This window comes from Nerophis lumbriciformis, linkage group LG19, assembly GCF_033978685.3.
Source record: "Nerophis lumbriciformis linkage group LG19, RoL_Nlum_v2.1, whole genome shotgun sequence".
Taxonomy (NCBI): Eukaryota; Metazoa; Chordata; class Actinopteri; order Syngnathiformes; family Syngnathidae; genus Nerophis; species Nerophis lumbriciformis.
In genome coordinates, this window is record NC_084566.2 from 45,218,871 (window position 1) to 45,240,992 (window position 22,122).

The 22,122-nt window shown below is 40.6% G+C and overlaps 1 protein-coding gene across 1 annotated transcript in view; it reads right to left on the reverse strand.

Moving 5' to 3' along the window:
* Positions 1–404: 404 nt before the first annotated feature.
* The window catches only part of lingo3b (leucine rich repeat and Ig domain containing 3b), a 61,261-nt gene continuing 39,543 nt past the window's right edge, over positions 405–22,122 (reverse strand). The window contains exons 2-4 of the mRNA XM_061978683.1: positions 9,166–9,769; positions 8,096–8,839; positions 405–2,684 (exon numbers count right to left, since the gene is read on the reverse strand). Coding sequence (XP_061834667.1) covers positions 2,118–2,684; positions 8,096–8,839; positions 9,166–9,720 — 1,866 coding nt within the window. The 5' untranslated portion in view covers positions 9,721–9,769 and the 3' untranslated portion in view covers positions 405–2,117. The remainder of the gene's footprint in view (positions 2,685–8,095; positions 8,840–9,165; positions 9,770–22,122) is intronic.

Below are 22,122 nucleotides of genomic sequence, written 5' to 3' on the forward strand. Positions count from 1 at the left end.
GGGTATGAGGACTCTAAAAGGGCACCTATTAGGAGACATATTATCTGGCGTTTTGTTTTGCAATATTATGCAAAACCAACTTTTCTTACCTTCCAGTTCATGCTGATGTGTATTTGGGATCTGCATAAGTCCTGAAAATATGTGCGTGATCGCCAGTGTAGTCCGTGCCGACGTCGTACTCGGTAAGTTTCTTCTTTTTCTCTATCTTCTTGTTATGTGACATTCATCCTCCACTGTTGCCATTTCTAATATAAAGTAGTGTAAAAATCTTACTTATATCTGTCAGTAAACTCACCATGAAAGCACTAAAACATACCGGTGTAGTGACTTTACATTATTCACCTTTACATTATACATTATTCTGCCCATAAAACGACGCATCCTGAGGCAACGGTCAAAAAGTGACTTGTAAAACATCATCTATGCAACATTTTGACCAACTAACCACAATTACATGTTATGTAGACCACAAGGAAGTCTTTTAAATGTAGAAAATAATCTTAATATGACCCCTTTAATGCGCCTTATAATCTTGTGCGCCTTCCGTATGAAAATAAACCTGAATAGACCCGCTCATCGGCAGTGCGCCTTATTTAATCCGGTGCGCCCTGTGGTCTGAGGATAGTCTGGACTTCTTTGCTTTGGCGCTGACCCCGCAACCTGAACCTGGATAAGTGGAAGAAGATGGATGGATGGTAGTGACTGATGGTGTTGCAGCCCCACATTTAGGTAGACTGAGCCAAAAGTGACAATGAGGTGTGTTTTACAGCAAAGACCTGCTGATTTGTTGAGAACAGAACAGCCCTGCATGGAGGAATGGGAGCTTTGAAAGTGCCAAGTATGAACCACAACAACCCAGGAAATGAAACTAGACAGACCCGCTGTGAGAAATAACAAAGAACAAAACACAGTACGACTCTCCACTACACCATGGCGTGGGTAGGGTTAACACCACTTCATTTACATCTTCAATCCGCAGTCTCCAGCCAGGGACCCCTCCCGAAAGGAGGACCCAGTGGGGGGTGTACAGGGAAGGTAGGGGGGATGCACTGGGCTAGGGGGGCAGAGACATTTGCACACTGGACCATGTCAGAGGCAGACACCGTTGGGATTTGTTTCAATTCATTATCCTTTGAATTATTCTCAGTTTGTTGTGTGAATTACTGTATAAAAACAAGCGCAATTACTATGGCTTAGTTTCTCACATCCCCAGGGAATGACTTGCATTTTCATGGCTCTACACGCATTATTGCTGGAATGTTATACCCACTCTACCTGGCGTTTCCTGAGAGAACATCTATGCCTCTGTCTGCCTCTGAGTGGGGGCCAACTCTCCAGGCTGCTCCCCCCTGGCAGCGCCTGGAAGGTCAGACGTCCGACCACGCAGCAGAGAGTTGGGGCCAGGAGCTTGGGGGCCAATGTATTTTTTCAAGAAGACGATGACCTCTTCCTTCCTACTCTTAAAACTCCTGTCCCAATGCTCTCTGTTGTGTTGGTTGCCTTGGTTACCATGGCGCCCTGTGTCCAACGGGCTTCTGAAAAAACAAATCCCTTGGACACAGGATGTCGTGGCAATTGTTGGCCAGTGTGCTCGTCCCAAACTCACACAGCTAAAGTTGTCGCAACATAGCCACATAAAGCCTCGTTTTGGCTCAATCCAATGAAAGCTTTGATTTCTTCTGAAAAACTCTACAAATGAAGGCTTTGAGTTCTATGTAAGGAAGAGATGTGCATGCACATTGTTTTCTTGCATGCACACATCACACTGTATGGAATGGCCTCAATCTCGTTAGCCTGCGTAATGACAATAAAGCTGATTCTGATTCTGATTCTGATTCTGAGAAGATAATCTGACTATAGAAAACAAAGAAGTATTAGTTATACCTCAATCAAGTATCAGCAACACAAACCTTATTCCAATGGCCAGTTAATTTAGCTAATTTATTTCAGTCGGGGCTACTTGGATGTTCTTAGTTTTAGTGCGAGTCAACTTGGATGTTCTTAGTTTTAGTGCGAGTCAACTTGGATGTTCTTAGTTTTAGTGCGAGTCAACAGCTGTGTGCGAATGTTTTGGGACGTGCTCATGCCTCCCCCGAGGGACCCCTGGCTGCGTTGTTTCATATCATCTTCATGTTGAACTTCCTGGTGCCTCCGGTCGTGCTCCCGGTGGCGGGCTCGGACTTCCGGAAGGAGTACTCCACCGTGAAGTTCTTGCGTTGGCCGCGTCCTCGGCTCCACACGAACAGCAGCAGGAAACAGAAGAGCACCACCCCCAGGAAGGTGATGCAACCCATGGCCGTGGAGACCAGGATGGTTGTCAGGTCCAGGGTGAACTTGAGGAAAACCCGAGTGCTGTTCAAGTTTGTGTCGTTGAAGAATTCGCCGCTGTACAGAGAGCGGTTGAGAAAAAAGGCTGAGGCGGCGTCCAGCGGTTGGCCGCGTACTGTGAGTGTGGCGAAGTAGGTGTCGTTGCCTCCGGCGTTGCTGGCGATGCAGATGTAGGTTCCGCTGTCGGTCAGCTGGGCGTAGCGGATCTCCAGAGTGCCACTCGGGAGAACCGTGATGCGGCCCAAACTCTTAGCGGTGATCCGTCGGCGCTGCGGGGAAATCCAGATGATGGCGGGAGCTGGTTCCCCTTCGGCACGACAGAAGAAACTCACGGGTTGGCCCTCCCGAGCGCTCACCTGTGGGAGGGAAGACAGTTAATGACCTCCCTCACTTTGTTTACTGTAGAAATGCTATCAAACCTCAATGAAGCTTCCATTGCCTCCATGACCTTAGCTGCCACGTCAATGTTATTATTTGCTTAGGATTCTCTCTTATTTACATTCTTGGCTTGACCATTCAATGGATTTCAAACTGGCAATTCAAAGATCCTCAAACTGTGGTACGTGTACCCCTCGTGGTACGCAAGAGAATCCCTTGATTAAAGTTCAGAGTTTGATTGTACCAAATTCAAACACAGTGTTACTGTTCAAACTGGGTGTGATGTTACAGTGGCCACAACTATTAAATATACTTGTTAAATAAAACCACTGCCTTGTTTTTAATGAATACAATTTTAATGTTGTCATTATGGTGTTACTTAATGAATACTTAGGTCTACTACACTACTGTATTTTAATGTTGTCATTATGGTGTTACTTAATGAATACTTAGGTCTACTACACTACATTATGGTGGTACTTGGAGAGCCAAGCGTTTACTTACACTGTTCTCCAGTAACAAAGAATGACAATAAAGTAGATCAGACTTTTTCAGCAGGCTACTGATAAATATAACTACTGATAAATATAACTACTGATAAATACAACTATTGATAAATATAACTACTGATAAATATAACTACTGGTAAATATAACTATTGATAAATATACCTACAGATAAATATAACTACTGATAAATATAACTACAGATAAATATAACTACAGATAAATATAGGTCTAAATGTAATCAGACAGGGATGCACAGTAGCTGGTTATCAGTTCCACAGCTTTAAATATATTATTGTGAATAAAAAAGGCTATAGACCGAGGGCCAAAAGAGAGCAGGGACGGATGACCAGAGACTGGGGACTCTTGTTGGTCTTAGGGACTTTAGCAAAGTCCACAATTAGTCAGTGTTGTTTTTCCCTCTCTGGATTTGAGTTGTTTTGCTGAAGGTTTTTGTTTTGGCGTTTCTTTAATTTCCTTTTCTGCTTTTTCCAAATGACAATCTTCCCGAGCTTGTCCCTTTTCTCAGGGTGAGAAGAGAATGGTATCTCCATTCTTTATGTCTTGCATGCATGGAAACATTGACATTAAAGAACCTTTGAAGTCTTGAAGACATTCTATATGAAAGTGGTCGCTTTTTAGCTTACTACTTTGTCTTGCTCCGTAACTCATTTTTATACTCTTTAGCTCTTTAGACTATTTTTGTGAGACTCTTATTTTCAGAGAGGATAAAGCGTCCAGTGATTTTATTGTGAAGGCCAGAAGAGTGCAGTTGGTCTTTGGGCTCTTGATGGTTGTGTTGTGTAGAAGAGAGAGGCTGTGTTCAAATCAAAACTTCTTGCCTCTTGTCCTTTTTTTTTAAATTTTGAGCTAGCATCAAGACTCACGGTTGCTGTGTTTATCAATCAAGTGACAAATGTCTTAGTGGGGATAGAATAGATCAGAGTGATTTATTTTTTGAATGCCATACGATCCACCGGTCTTGGCAAACAGCTTCGAAGAATTGTTTGGTCATGTGGATTAAAACGCAATAAAACATGTCAAGTGTTGAACTGAACCAAACTGTATAGCTTGGTGAAAACAATGTTGTAGAGAATATATGTCATATTGGAATTGAACTTTAAATGAGTACTGTCAAACAAATTGTTGTAGAGAATATATATCATATAGTAATTGAACTTTAAATGAGTACTGTCAAACCAATGTCCAATTTTTTATTCAGATAAACCACAATTTTCAATTTGGATTAATCATAATTAATCACCGTTAAATTATTTGCTTGCAGAATTTAAATGAACGCACATTTTTGGACACAAATGTACTTTTAGTCTCAGAGTGTCATTTACAACATTTTCAATAATGTTTTATTCAACTGCAAGTCATTGATTTCCTCCCAACTTAGTGAATTAGATGCACGTTTTGAAAGTCCTTGTGATAATTTAGCAAACAAGGTACGGATGTACACTAAAAGAGATTGTAGCACACACTTTGCCAGGTGTTTCAACAAACAAGCGTATTTACCTTTTCGCTGATGTCTTTTTTGGACAGGTAGTTGTGATGACTTACTGAGGTTCCATGGTCTCCGGTATGCAAAATCAATTCCGCATCAGCCAGTAGTTGCTCTTTTTTGTGCAGTTGTTTATCCTTGTGGTAATTGTGCCAACATACCTGCCAACTAATCCGGTTTTCCCGTAATTAGTACGGTTTTCATCAACCTATTCCGGGTTACGGTTGCAGTGATAAAAAATACGGTTTTTCATTAATTAAATTTTTTTTTTTTTTTTAAGTTTTATTCACGAAATGGCGTAACAACAATGACAATCGACACTGCTTCCCGTAACTTCCTATCGAGCCATTCCGAATGCCATGCGCGAGGCTATTTATAGCACCGCTGCCAAGCACGAGGCACCAGTTGCCATTGTTTCCAAACGAGCGAACGATCATGGAATCAGACGGAGAAAAATCGCAAACGAGTCTTAAACCGAAAAGAAAACTGCAGTCATTCCGTGAAGAATATTCAAAAGCCTATCCGGGAATAATTATCCCTTCCAAAAAGGGTGAAAACTACGCGAATTGCACCTTGTGCAGACAAGATTTTTCGATCGGACACGGAGGAATTAGCGATGTAAAAGACCACGTTGGGACAAAAAAACACAAGTCTAATGCCGTTGCTAGCGATACAAGTGGAAAACTTTCAACGTTTTTCGTCGCCCAAACAGATTCTTTGGATGTGATAAATGGCAAAGTTTTATTTACGGAGGCAATAATTGAGCATGGACTTCCAATCGTGTTTATACTGTTTATACTTTCAATGAACAAATTGAAGTCTTGTGAAAGGTTGACAGGATAACTGGCATTAACTGTCAAAATAATGTCAAACTATTGAAGTTAGCTTACAGAATAAACATGTCAATCAACCCATATGATTTTTGCTGTAATATTTTTGTTTTGAAAAGTCACTGTGACTGATAGAAAAGTGATGGTTTTAGCAACATTTTAACCTGTCTGAATGCTAATAATCATTTTGCGTCGGGGGGCGAAGCCTGAACCCCCCACCAGGACTTTGTCCTGGACCTACCGGGGCCTGCGGCCCCTGGACCCTGGCTACTAGGTTTTTCTGATTTCAAAAGTTGGCAGGTATGTGCCAATCTAACCTGTGGTTATATGCATGACATCTTGCAGCTTTTGGTGTTAAGTGGCCTACATGTGGTATTTAGTGGTTGACATGATCTGTTATACGACAACATTGATGGCGGTAAACTCCGCCAGGTTGGTTTGTCGTCCTCTGTTTACTGTCAAAGTAGCATTCTTGCTAGCGGCATCCTTAAGTAGCTGTTTTGCAATTGGCCACCGCTCGGACTCTGATCAGCGGTGTGTAACCTGATCACTGACCGAGTGACAACACCTGTTGGGTTAAAGTGTGGTTGAAAGAATTAGTGAGATTAATCTTCATTTTTCAAAATAAATCACGTGAGTTAACGCATTAACGTTAACAGCCCTACGATAAATACATGTTGAAATACTGAAAACTGGAAAAAATAAATTTCTTATGGTGGGCCTAACCTCTGGATGGTTAATAATAATATAGTAATAAAATGACGGAGACAGTCCCAGGAAGCACGAACATGAGTAATGCTTTAAAGTCTCTCTCAAGGAGTGAAATGCAAATCATTTGCAATTCTACAGAACTGCAACACCCACCGAGCACTAAGAGGCTCGGATGCTTTGGCCAGTAACTTCCCTGGCATGCACACTGTGACAAAGAAAGTAGTTGACATATAGCAGTGGCTTGAAGTACTAACCCTGTTTCCATATGAGTTGGGAAATTGTGTTAGATGTAAATATAAACGGAATACAATGATTTGCAAATCCTTTTCAAGCCATATTCAGTTGAATATGCTACAAAAACAACATATTTGATGTTGAAACTCAAAAACTTTATTTTTTGCAAATAATAATTAACTTAGAATTTCATGGCTGCAACACGTGACAAAGTAGTTGGGAAAGGGCATGTTCACCACTGTGTTACATGGCCTTTCCTTTTAACAACACTCAGTAAACGTTTGGGAACTGAGGAGACACATTTTTGAAGCTTCTCAGGTGGAATTCTTTCCCATTCTTGCTTGATGTACAGCTTAAGTTGTTCAACAGTCCGGGGGTCTCCGTTGTGCTATTTTAGGCTTCACATTTTCAATGGGAGACAGGTCTGGACTACAGGCAGGCCAGTCTAGTACCTGCACTCTTTTACTATGAAGCCACGTTGATGTAACACGTGGCTTGGCATTGTCTTGCTGAAATAAGCAGGGGCGTCCATGGTAACGTTGCTTGGATGGCAACATATGTTGCTCCAAAAGCTGTATGTACCTTTCAGCATTAATGGTGCCTTCACAGATGTGTAAGTTACCCATGTCTTGGGCACTAATGCACCCCCATACCATCACACATGCTGCCTTTTACACTTTGCGCCTATAACAATCCGGATGGTTCTTTTCCTCTTTGGTCCGGAGGACACGACTTCCACAGTTTCCAAAAACAATTTGAAATGTGGACTCGTCAGACCACAGAACACTTTTCCACTTTGTATCAGTCCATCTTAGATGAGCTCAGGCCCAGCGAAGCCGACGCCGGTTCTGGGTGTTGTTGATAAACGGTTTTCGCCTTGCATAGGAGAGTTTTAACTTGCACTTACAGATGTAGCGACCAACTGTAGTTACTGACAGTGGGTTTCTGAAGTGTTCCTGAGCCCATGTGGTGATATCCTTTACACACTGATGTCGCTTGTTGATGCAGTACAGCCTGAGGGATGGAAGGTCACGGGCTTAGCTGCTTACGTGCAGTGATTTCTCCACATTCTCTGAACCCTTTGATGATATTACGGAGCGTAGATGGTGAAATCCCTAAATTCCTTGCAATAGCTGGTTCAGAAAGGTTTTTCTTAAACTGTTCAACAATTTGCTCACGCATCCTTGTTTGTGAATGACTGATCATTTCATGGAATCTACTTTTGTACCCAATCATGGCACCCACCTGTTCCCAATTAGCCTGCACACCTGTGGGATGTTCCAAATAAGTGTTTGATGAGCATTCCTCAACTTTATCAGTATTTATTGCCACCTTTTCCAACTTCTTTGTCACGTGTTGCTGCCATCAAATTCTAAAATAATGATTATTTGCAAATTTTTTTTTTTTTTATCAGTTTGAACATCAAATATGTTGTCTTTGTAGCATATTCAACTGAATATGGCTTGAAAATGATTTGCAAATCATTGTATTCCGTTTATATTTACATCTAACACAATTTCCCAACTCAAATGGAAACGAGGTTTGTAATATATACAGTACAGTTCAAACTTAATGATTGTATGTACAGTATGCATTGTTACCTGCTGAAGCTTGCGGTTGCGTATTTTGGGTTTCTGGCATGTAAAATGATCAAAGAGTGCAGAATCAGTGAAGGTACTCAGGCTGACCCCTTGCACCTCCACAGGCCCTGCACACACAGGCACCCTGCCGTCAAAGTTGAGGGTCTTGCGCCTTTGCAGGATCCACAACAGACGGCAGTCACACATTAGAGGGTTCCCATCCACTCTGAGGGTCTCCAGGCTGTTGACAGAGTGGAAGGAACCCTCTTCCAATGTCTGCAGGTCATTTGATGATAAGTTGAGGACCCGAAGCTGCCGGAGGCCTCCGAGGGCGTGGGTCTCCACCGTCGTCAAGCCTGTGCTGACCATGATTAGCTCCTTCAGCCTTATCAGGTCTCTGAAGGCCCATGGCTCCAATGTTGTGATGGGGTTGTAGGAGATGTTGAGGTGCGTTAGATGCACCATGTTTTTGAAGGAACCAGAGGGGACGGAGGTGATGTTGGTGTTTGTAATGGACAGCCAGTGGAGGTCAAGACCCTGGAAACTAAGAGGAGAGATGTATTCCAGGTAGGGCCAGTGATCGATATCTAGACCTCGAAGGTTCGAGAGCTTTCGGAAGTTCTGGTCCTCAAGAGCCGTAATACTGACGTGACGGAGGCGAAGGGTGATGAGGCTGCGTAGGTAGGACAGCGTTTGGCCTGAAATGGATGTCAGGTTACAGCGAGCTATGGTGAGATCTTCCAGTCCCAGCAGACCCGAGAATGCCTGTGGATTTGGTAAACAGAGAATTTATTTGAAGAGACAATGCTGGGCTTTTTGCACTGAAAGAATGTAATGGTTATGGAATATTCATCTTGTAAAACGATGAAAGGCAACACCGGGGAAATATAATCAGTGATTCAGCAATAATACTACGCATCAGATTACTTCGATATCAATGACTCTGCTAGAGGATACGTTTGTACGGTATTAACTCGTTTCATTGTCCTCAATCCAAACTTTCTGTTGCATTTTTGGCTTGGCAACAACTTTCAGCAGCTTTCAAATGCAATTTCTAGTCTCATAGTCATGCTTATCACAGCTACACATACCTTGTGGGAAATATAAACCAGGTCATTGTCTCCCACTTCCAGGTGTTTTAGACTCCTCAGGTCTTGGAAGGTGTAGTCCAGCAGAATGACAATCTTGTTTTCACTCAGGTCCAGGCTGGTCAGATTGCCCAGCTTGGCGAAAGCCCCCATGGGCACTAACTTCAGCTGGTTGCCTCGTAACTTCAGCACTTTAAGACCTGGCAGACTGGCAAAGGAATTGGGCTCTAATGTGGCGATGAGGTTTTCACTGAGATCCACCTCCTCCAGCCGGGGGTATGGTGCCAGATCACCTGGTTGTACCCATCGGAGTCGGTTCTTGCTGAGATCTAGGAGTTGTGTCTCGGTGGGGATGCCTTCGGGGATGTTGGTGAGCCGCCGCCGCTGACACGACACCGACCTCAGCTGAGCCGAGCACTCGCACCGCGGCGGGCAGGCCTGGCTACTTCCTGGCAGCGTCAAAGTTAAGACGGCTACCAGAGAAGCAGCCAGGACCCCCCACCACATCTTCGGCCATGGCACTAAGGCACGCCCACCAGGGCCAGGAGAGCCAATCATGGCCCTGGTTTTTGGACTCCTCGCCTATTGCAGGCAGGGTCACTTGGACCTGTAAGAGAAAAATACAGAAGACAGGAAGAGGAAGTCAAATATTTGCGCAAGCAAAGATGGTCTCTCTCAAGAGGGAGGCGGGTTTTAAAAAAGAAAGATGAAGCCTATCTCCTACTATCTTGAAGGCTCATAAAAATTACATCCAGTCCACAGTAAATTATCCATGCTTCTTCTGGTTAAGTAATATGGTACTGAAAGCCGTGGAGATTTGCAGCATATCATGACACGGCTTTAAAATACAACTGACAAGCTCTCGTCGGGGACGCGGCTCCATTTAAGATATTTAGGAGCATTTGTCATTTAACTAATTCATCCATGGATGACTGAATGTTGCTGCCTCTCCTTGCAGCACAGAGACAAACACAATGAATATATCATCACCGTGCATAAACAAAGAGAAGTAGGTTGACTCACAGACTCAAGTCTTTTTGGTCAGGTGTGCGATGAGGCATGTGTGCGTAGGACGATGCCCTTTTACTGGCCATCCTTTTAGTCACAGAGAAGCCATGAATCACTTGTGCTTGAACATTCCTTTGGGCAACCTGTCATCCTTCCCACACGCTCCTTTCTACCGCTGGTCATTACATCTTACACTTTCTGTGTGCGTCTACTTGGACACAAATGTCTTACAGTGTGAGGTAGAGGTTTGCACCACAAAAGTTACCCTGTCAAAATGGGTGGTCCAGCCAGCCGGAGACCTTTAAGCTACAGTCCACATTATTATACCCTCTTGCTTAGGTTGATGTTTGCCATTCCAGGCATTGACAAGAGCATGCCAAACACAAAAGATGCCTTAAATAAACGTTTATTGAGCTAATCAAAAGTCTACAAAAAGTCCTTTCCGGATAAGGCAATGGAAAATCAAGGCATATCGAAATCCTACACCAAATCTCATCAGTGAGTACACCCTACTCATTTCAAAAAACATTGTTATGATAGTTTTTGATTGATTGATTGAAACTTTTATTAGTAGATTGCACAGTGAAGTACATATTCCGTACAATTGACCACTAAATGGTAACACCCCAATACGTTTTTCAACTTGTTTAAGTCGGGGTTGATTCATGATACAGATATATACTATCATCATAATACAGTCATCACACAAGATAATCATCACAGTATATACATTGAATTATTTACATTATTTACAATCCGGGGTGTGGGATATGGAGATTGGTTGGTATCAACACTTCAGTCATTAACAATTGCATCATCAGAGAAATGGACATTGAAACAGTGTAGGTGTGACTTGGTAGGATATGTACAGCAAGTAGTGGACATAGAGAGAGAGATCAGAAATTATAAGAAGAAGTGACTACATTTGATTGTTTACATTTGATTATTTACAATCCGAAGAGGTATGATGAGGAAGGGAGGGTGTTAGTTTGGGGTTGAAGTTGCCTGGAGGTGTTCTTTTAGTGCGGTTTTGAAGGAGGATAGAGATGCCCTTTCTTTTACACCTGTTGAGAGTGCTAGCTGACCCGAGTTGTGACCTAGGATGCATCACTCTTCCATGCACTGCTGTGGACGTTGGCTTGGATCATGTCAGGTTTGTCACTGACAGTTCAGTTAGGTTTAGTTTTTTCCTGTCTTTGTTTCCTGTCAGTGCTCTTATTTTGGTTATTTCCTGATTATCTCCCTGAGTGCTTTGTCCCCTCAGCTGTGGCTGATTGGCACCTGGCCACACCTGGTGTCAATCAGCCAGCTGCTATTTGAACCTGCCTTCCTCTCCAGTCAGTTCTGGATTATTGTCACTACTACCTGTCATAATACTTGTCGTTGTAGCTCTGTCTACTTTTGTTCACTCTGCTCATTTCATAGTTCCTTCGTGTCACACTAAATGTTTTTGTTTCTTGTCGACAGTTAGCCTTTGTGCTATTTTAGTTCATAGCCAAGTTTGTTCTCCGCCTTGTGCGCACCTTTTTTTGTACCCTTTTGTTTGTTTTTTTGCTATAGTTTTAAATTAAATCATGTTTTCCTGGACAAAGCCTGCCTTCTCTGCATCTTGGGGTTCGTCACCAACATACTCTGACAGATCAACCCAGAAAAAAATTCCCCTATGACTATCTGTTGGTTTCCCAATGGACTGGACTCCCACATGATCAATTCATTGAACAATTCAATAGTTATACCTACACATCCATTGAAGTGGGGTCCCTAGATCTGCGTTCCCTTCTCAATGTTTCTTCTCCCCCCCCTGCCGGCTTCATTTGACTTTTTCACCGATGTGGGTTTAGCTCGAGGGTTGTCGTGATGTGTGAAGTCCTTAGATACACTTGTCTATAAAAGCTATAAACACACATTTTCATTGATTGATTAATAGTAAATCTCCTCAAGGCACACTATGTGTCCAAAGTGATGCGCCAGGACCATTTGCGGGTGTTGTTTGCCTGCAAGATAATGTCCAAAATAGAAGCTAACAAAAAAACAGTAAGAATGTAAGAAAAAAAGAGTAACAGGCTGTAATGTAATGATAATTGATACTAATAACAATAACACGCTTTGTCACTTATAACACAAACATTTGTCTTTAATATTCATACGTGTGTTTTTAGCATATCTTTAAAACAAAAAAATGGCCCCCGCATGCTTTGCCTTTTCAGTATACGGCCCTGAGTGGACACCTCTGCTCTAGAACTACAACTTGGTTCTAATTTAGAGGAGTCAGTGTTCAGCTATATAGATTAACTTCCCACTGAAAAGGACTGAACACATAGCCAATATTGTTTCAATGACAACACAAGCTAACTGCGTCTTGCTTACTCACTTGTTGCCAGCTGTGCAGACATGGCCATGTGTTTTGTGGGTAATACAACCCTAGGGTACTGTTCTCCAAGCTAAACACTGACTACAGTAGCTCCCCACCTATTTGGACATTGTAAAAAAAAATCCGCACAATTTACGGTAAAATACCGGCAGCTGTGGTTCACCGTAAAAAATGCAGTTACAATGTATGGGACGTTACGGTATGTTGATGGCAAATCTGTCAATTCTAAAGTTGACAACTGTTCTTGCTTACGGTAAATTAATATGGAAAATTGTTTTTATTGTTAACCTGTTCACAAAAAACCCCTACAGAATTGAAGGTAAAATATTGGTTGCCAAGTGTTCACTGTAAAATAAATGAGTGCTAATCAGCCTATCCATAGGTGCATGTCTTTGAGGGTGAGAGGAAGCCAAGTACCCAGAGAGAACCCACGCAGTGAACATGCAAACTTCACACACAAAAAGACCCCAAGCCTGGGAATTGAACCCAGACCCTTCTCACTGTAAAGCATGAACGCTAACACCATTCTGCCCTGTCACCAATACCAGTATGTGTTTCTGAGACATGTGCACCGTACAATTAGGATTTGAAGCTGAAAGTCTTTGTACAACCTTTCACTGGACAACTCACAACATGGCCTTCAGCAACATGTTTCTTCTAGTGCGCTATTAAAGACGAGCCTTAAATGCTCCGTATCTGTTAAATGTCTGCTTGTAACTACTTCCAACACACTTACACACACAGCGTGGTTCATTTGGATGCAGTTTGCAACCAAGCACGTAGACATAATTATAATAATAATAATGGATTAGATTTATAAAGAGCTTTTCTAGACACTCAAAGCGCTTCACAGAGAAGTGAGAACCCCTCAATGCCTGAAACCACCTGCCACAAAAATACTAGAAAAATGTTAACTCGGCTAAAGCTTTAACTCAAACAGCTAAATGTAAATGTACAATCTGCAAAATCTTTAATTTAGACAGAATAACAAGGTACATTTTTTGTGTCATGAGGGTTTTAGCAACCGCATTGTTCAAGTGTTTTTACATTTTCTCAGTAACGTCATGTGTTTTCTACGTATCATAACTTTCGTCATTTAGGTTATCTTCTGTTTCTTGCTTGCGTTTGCCACTGTGATAAACTACTTTTGATTTGACCGTGTTTTACTGTTGCTATGTAATGATTGCTTGCTTGTTTTAAGGGTCATGTTGTACAGTGCACTTTGACAATTGCTTTCCTAATTGATTTCAAAATGTATTTACCACTGGAACTCCCACAGGCATATTGTAGGGTTTAGAAGAGGGGTCGCAACCCTTCAGACTCCTTGTTAAGGCGACCTTCATTGATTTGTTTTAAACGCCAGAGTTGGGAAAGGGTTTTACAGTTTTATAGATTGTCTTTGAAGGTGTTCTAACTAGTGGTTAGATTTGCACGAGGAAGGCAAGGACAAATGAGGGTGTGCCTGCCTTGTGAGAGAAACAACGTTCGTCTTGAAGATCAAGCTCAAATCTAGCAAAGTTTCTGGCTGGGTGACAAAACAAAGCGAGGCGTTGCAGTCTGCTGCACAAACTGACCCAGTTCTCCACAGCGTCTCCGCCTCACACTGTCAGCCAGCAACAACTCACCCAGACCATAGCGACCCTGCAGCAAACCTCTGCTTCTGTTTGGAAGACGGCCCGGGAAAAGCACAGAGACGGTTCACAAACAAACATCAACTGAAGAAATATTACATAATTATTTACTGCCTTGGCTTTTATCCTCTAAAAGCTTTACAGGGATGTTGTTATCTTGTGTGTGTACAGTAGAGTGTGTGTGTGTGTGTGTGTGTACAGTAGAGTGTTTGTGTGTGTACACGAGCCAGGCTTTTAAGTCAGGTGATGGATGAGTGCAGTCTGTTTGAAGCATCATCCTACGGATCAGTGGTGGAGTCGCAGCAGGAATCAGGGAGCTGACATTGTTCTAAGACACACACACACACACACACACACACACACACACACACACACACACACACACACACACACACACACACACACACACACACACACACACACACACACACTGACCCAGGGGAGGGCACTCATCATCCATTTGGAACACACCTTTTCCTTCACTCAGTGCCAGCTTCTTTCTTACAGTTGTCTCAACAACTCTAAATCCATTGTTTATCAACATCTGCCAGCCAGATGTCCATGAAACAACACATCCCAGAGAGAGGCAGATGTTTAGCTACAGGTTAGCTGTCCAGGAAACAAAAAAGTAGAACACAACAAACCCACTAAGTAAAAGTCACTTATTTACACATAGTGCATGAATAGACTCGTCTTCAATGTCATTGTCATGTTTAAAGTAGAACACAACTAACTTACTAAGTAAAAGTCACTTATTTACACATAGTGCATGAATAGACTAGTCTTCAATGTCATTGTCATGTTTAAAGTAGAACACAACTAACTTACTAAGTAAAAGTCACTTATTTACACATAGTGCATGAATAGACTAGTCTTCAATGTCAGTGTCATGTTTAAAGTAGAACACAACTAACTTACTAAGTAAAAGTCACTTATTTACACATAGTGCATGATTAGACTAGTCTTCAATGTCAGTGTCATGTTTAAAGGGGAACTCCACTTTTTGGGGAGCTTTTTTCACAATCCATGAGACACGAACAACTCCTGTATGTCCTTCTCTAGTTTTGCATTCTAGGGTAGATAACATTGGAGCTAATGGAAGTCATCTATTCCGCCCTCTAAAAACATCTAAAGAGTGCCAACAATACTCCATAAACATGCTGTGACCTGCACATTAACCCAATATTAGTGACATTTTCATTATAAAAGCTAAATCTGAGGAACTATTTTTAGTAAGACGGCAACTCTTGACCTCTAGACCTGTGACTTGGTGAAAGTGTTTGCTCGTTCATAAATCAGACTTCAGAGGGTGGTGACCATAAACCTTTGCTCCCAGCATTTTTTTTAACCTGTGGAGTTGGCATCCTACATTGTACAGAAAGTGATTGTTTTATTATGTTTGTATTGCTTGTTTAGCATTTAGCACTATTGCTATATGACGCTTCTAAAACTCCTGGATCATCCTCCGTATATTCAGGCTCAAAAATATGAATGATCATTTGTCCCAAAATAGTCGTTGTTGGCTCTCATGAAGTCTGCCATGATTAGTAGCAGTTGTATTTTGTGGAAGCAAATAGCCAACGTTGTGATGCGCTCAGTCAAATCAATGTGCTGCTAATAAGTTCCGGCAATGCTTAACATGACCAAAATATGGTAAATATTAAATGTGCCTCTTACTACATTACATACAGTACATACTTACAGAATGTGCGTATAACGGAGGTTTTTGGATGTTTTTAGTCGGAACAGATCGAATCTCCATTACCTGAATTGCTAGCCACCTCTTACTAGTGTTTATTTATGATTTAGACTGCATTAAAAAAAGAAAGATTGTCTCACACAGGGATTGTGAACAATAAGCAACATTTTTAAAAAGTGCAGTTCGCCTTTAACCACAAAATGAAGTGTTATATACACCAGTGCAGTACAAATAAAAACAATACCTACAATTTATAATAGTCATTAAAAGAGTCACGCGCACACACACACGCACACACAGACACACACACACACACACACACACACACACACACACACACACACACACACACACACACACACACACACACACACACACACACACACACACACACACACGGTATTGCATAGATTGTCATTTCAAGAGTCAGTAAACGACATGCAAGAAGAGAAACATTTGCTATTGAAAATTGCACAGAATGTTTCGAAGAAGTTGTGAGAATGAAAGTTGTTCCCAGCTGCAGGAAAAAGGAGCTGGTCTTATCTTTGATGGTGTTGGGGGATATTAACTGAGTCCCCATGGGCCCGTACAGACAAATGACGTCCTCAGTCAGAAAGAGATTATTTGTGGTGAGCAAAGACGCTGGTGGGGAAAAGGTGAGACTGCAGAAGAAATACTGTAGGTCATCAACGTGTTTGAGTCTCCATCTCCTCGACCTGACTTCAGCTTTGTCTCCTGCACACAATGACTTTGCATCCTATTCCTAAATGGCTAATCAGTATTGTTCAGTTTATGTGGAGGTTTTATTGTCATCTTTGGAAAACACCATGGTCAGATGTATAAAGGATTATTTGGTGGTGTAACTGCACAATAATAAAGGACTGTACATAGTTAGGACCATATTAACATTCTTCACTATTAAAAACTAACTGCACAATGATAAAGGACTGTACATAGTTAGGACCATATTAACATTCTTCACTATTAAAAACTAACTGCACAATAATAAAGCACTGTACATAGTTAGGACAATATTAACATTCTTCACTATTAAAAAGGGGATTGGTCAGCATGTTGGTGCGTGCGTGAATCTTCTTTGGCTAACCAGGCTTCCTCTCACATTCCAAAAGAATGCATGTTAGGTTGTTTACAGACTCTAAATTAGTGTTGTTGGCGTGACCTCAGGATGCAGAGACGAGAGTAAGGATATTTTAAAATGCTGTAGTGTCAGCGTGGAAGAAACAAAGATCCACGGGTGAGTCAAAAAAACTAAAGATAAAACTTATTCAAGTATAGAGGAATAAGGAAAACCGGGTACAGCATGATGAGTACAGAAAACAATGAACTGCTGCCGCCTGATTGACAGCCAGGGAAAGCTGTGTCTCCTGATTGCCAATCAGGAGACAAGTGAGGGAAACAGCGCTCAGGCAAAGGTAAAGTGTCTGACAGTGGAGACAAACGGTATGAAAAATAAGAGCGCTGGACTGGAACTAAATACCCAAACACAGGAAAACAATGAATGAAAGTGCAATATATGTGTGTATATATATATATATATATATATATATATAATTATGTGTGTGTGTATATATATATATATATATATATATATATATATATATATATATATATATACACACACACACACATAATTATATATATATATTTATATATATATATATATATATATATATATATATATATATACACACACACATAATTATATATATATATACATATATATATATATATATACAGACACATAATTATATATATATATACACACACATAATTATATATATATATATATATATATATATATATATATATATATATATATATATATATATATATATATATATATACATAGTATAAATATAATGGAAATATATTTAATGATTAATACATTTGGATATTAAGAGTATGTGAACGTTTGCCTCTTATCATGTTTACTTTTGTGACAACCTCCTTAAAGTTTTGTGATCAACCAAAAATATCAAATGACTAAAATGTGCCAAACATGGATAAATGTTGTTCTCATCATGCATTGTACTGGATTTTAAATGGGTGTCATTTTTAATTATGTGTGGTGCATGGACATTTTTCTTCTACAAGATCCACAGAGTTGAGTGAGCAGGTGAGCAGGAGTTATGTGCAACCACGTCTTTTGATTTTTTGTGTTGCAGCTTTTTAGCCCCATGAGTCGGATAGGTTGTTTGGATTGGGTCATACAACTAAATGCTGTGCTGAGTTTTTCTCTAAGTTCAGTGCATGGACATTGACCTGATTCACAAGATGGTGGCATAAATGTAGCAATTGGCTGGTGAATGTGTAAAATTAGTCTGGCACCCCATGGGCCTGACTCAAAGTCAAACTGGTGACGTCTTGTGGGCCAAACTGAAGACGGTGAGTAGTTTGGTCATCTCTGCTTCACACCATCAACATTCTGGCCATTGCAACTGGGAATTCATCTTTGGCTACAATTTGGCACATGTACATGTTTTATGTTCATGGATGTGCATTATGCCATGTAACAGACAAACGGTAACAAATGTAACAATATGAACACACTTATTGGTGGAAGGGTGGAAAGAAAATGCTGTTGTTTATAAATCAACTCAATGTTTCTGTGAGACTTGACAAATACTTCAAGCGACTACTTTGCATAACTCCAGCTGTAAATACAATCACACCTAATACTTATGTCTGGGTCAATGTTTGACAGTCGGAGTGGACTCTTGGCTCAATAATGTTGGCTCAAGCACCAACACAGTCGAGTTGAGACAGCTGACCATTGAAACAGGAAGTGAAAAATGAAACTTAAGGACTTGGTTGCAGCATTTTTGCATTGTTACTGTTCTGTTGAGTACAAGAATATATTCTTTTAAACTGTCTTTTCCAGGCAGGGTGTTTAAGTTTTCTTTTAGGGTTAATGTGGCCCTGTTGATGGTGTTGAGGTCAAGACTCTAATGTTCTCTTGCACCAAACTCACCCTAGCATGTTTTTATGGACACAGCTTTGTACACTGGGACATTTCTAAAACCACAAATCTAAATGCCATTGCCTAAAATGTCTCTGTCAAATGAAAAATTCCGGACGAACAAAGCGGTCCAGATAAATGAATTTGTGAAGAAGATTGTCGTACAAAAGAATCGTTACACACGCAATAAAAAGGTGACCTGCAAAAAATGTATTCTTTTTCTAAGACACACATTTGTTGTCATGCTGGTGTGTTTGTGATCAAATACTAAATATTTGACCACCGAGCCTCAGCATCAGCATGTCGTTGCATCAGCTACCAGGTGGGTCAAGTTCCTCGCCACTTAGACCATCAATAAAGATTATTACCTGATAACACCAAGAACTGTTACAAGACAAACATATACAACACCTGATAACACCAAGAACTGTTACAATACAAACATATACAACACCTGATAACACCAAGAACTGCTACAAGACAAACATATACAATACCTGATAACACCAAGAACTGTTACAAGACAAACATATACAACACCTGATAACACCAAGAACTGTTACAAGACAAACATATACAACACCTGATAACACCAAGAACTGTTACAAGACAAACATATACAACACCTGATAACACCAAGAACTGTTACAAGACAAACATATACAACACCTGATAACACCAAGAACTGCTACAAGACAAACATATACAACACCTGATAACACCAAGAACTGCTACAAGACAAACATATACAACACCTGATAACACCAAGAACTGCTACAAGACAAACATATACAACACCTGGTAACACCAAGAACTGCTACAAGACAAACATATACAACACCTGGTAACACCAAGAACTGTTACAAGACAAACATATACAACACCTGATAACGCCAAGAACTGTTACAAGACAAACATATACAACACCTGATAACACCAAGAACTGTTACAAGACAAACATATACAATACCTGATAACACCAAGAACTGCTACAAGACAAACATATACAACACCTGATAACACCAAGAACTGCTACAAGACAAACATATACAACACCTGATAACACCAAGAACTGTTACAAGACAAACATATACAACACCTGATAACACCAAGAACTGTTAGAAGACAAACATATACAACACCTGATAACACCAAGAACTGTTACAAGACAAACATATACAACACCTGGTAACACCAAGAACTGTTACAAGACAAACATATACAACACCTGATAACACCAAGAACTGTGTGGTAGCAAAGCTGTCAATGGCTGACAGTCGCAGATGTAAAAAGAGTGAATCCCACAAAACAAAATACATCTGACGTTTGTTTATGACGGGAGGAGAAGGCCAAGAAATTAATGGAGTGTACTCAGTATTAAATAAAGTGAGTGTACTCGGTATTAAATAAAGTGAGTGTACTCAGTATTAAATAAAGTGAGTGTACTCAGTATTAAATAAAGTGAGTGTACTCAGTATTAAATAAAGTGACTGTACTCAGTATTAAATAAAGTGACTGTACTCAGTATTAAATAAAGTGAGTGTACTCAGTATTAAATAAAGTGAGTGTACTCAGTATTAAATAAAGTGAGTGTACTCAGTATTAAATAAAGTGAGTGTACTCAGTATTAAATAAAGTGACTGTACTCAGTATTAAATAAAGTGAGTGTACTCAGTATTAAATAAAGTGAGTGTACTCAGTATTAAATAAAGTGAGTGTACTCAGTATTAAATAAAGTGAGTATACTCAGTATTAAATAAAGTGAGTGTACTCAGTATTAAATAAAGTGAGTATACTCAGTATTAAATAAAGTGAGTGTACTCAGTATTAAATAAAGTGAGTGTACTCAGTATTAAATAAAGTGAGTGTACTCAGTATTAGCACTCTGGCTTGTTTGTCATTTGAAATTTCAAAGCATTTCTCATGACTTTCAAAGATATGTTTGCAGTCAAGTGTTGTCTTGGAAAATCACATCTTTGTGTTGCTACCACTCTTTTGCTGGCTTGTGTGTGTGTGTGTGTGCGTGTGTGTGTTTGTGTGTGTGTGTGTGTGTGTGTGTGTGTGTGTGTGTGTGTGTGTTTGTGTGTGTGTGTGTGTGCAAGCTCCCTCAAACGCCTACTTGTCAAAACCTTGTCATGTTACTTTAGTGCACTGGGTTATGTCTTGTGATTCATTGGACTCAATCAATGATTTCCGTGACATGTGCATAATAATTGTTACATCTTAGCGCTCCCATTTCTTCACAACTAAGTCAAATTCCTGAAGAACCGTATAAGGGGCACTTAAAATCCTTTCCTTTCCCCAAAAATACCTTTTTGTTTTCTCTTTTTCTCCAATGATGGAAAAGAGAAGGGATAAAGAGCCAAATGGTTGAGCAGAATCAAAAGTGTAATTCTTCTCCTCTTTCATCCTCGCTGCGTTCTCGCCCGACAATTACAATCGTTGTAAAGGTTTGGGTTTGGATGGCTTCATGAATGAAAAGCCTTCTTCCTCATGAACATGATGTTGTCCCTGACCTTTCCTTGTGTGTACTGGACAGCTTTGAAAAAGCAGGCTTTGCTACGCATCTTAAAATAAAGCCTGCAACTCTGTCCAGTATCCATCTGTCAGCTATAGACGTGAAAGTGGTGAGTTTGACCATTTTTTTTACTCTTCAGCTAACATTTTAGCCTTGGACTGTAATGATAGCACTGTAGCTATGCTATGCTATCTGCGTTGTTAACACATATGATGCTGCTTGAATCAAGTCATTCCACACTGAGAACAACATAAGGAAGTTGCATAATGTATATTGCTGAAATGGAGAAGGAAAGTGAGTGTTACATTAAAGCTCCTCAGCAGATGCCGAGGCAAGCACCAAGAGGGCTTGTGTTGCAGTCAAGCGGAAAATGCTTTTTCACGACTGAGCTGTTAGCTTGTAAAGGTGAAGTATTTAAAACTAAATTATATTGAATACAGAAACATTCTGAGCGCTGCTTTTGGCACAGTTGACCAGGCTGCCTTATTGCAGAGGTTAGATAACCGGGAGGGAATCTCTGGTACTGCTTTAAACCGGTTCAAGTCCTGTCCTTAGAAACAGGATGTTCTTTGTTGGAATAGGTAAGTGTCTAAGGCTATGTTGCCCTAATGTTCAATGTGTAAAAACTGCCATGAGGCCAGCTCCAAGGTGTCCTACCACAACTATGCAAAGCTATGTCACTGACGGCAGATTGACTAGGTCTCTGCATTTAATAGATCTGATGCCAAACTATTTTCTTCAGCTTAACGCAGA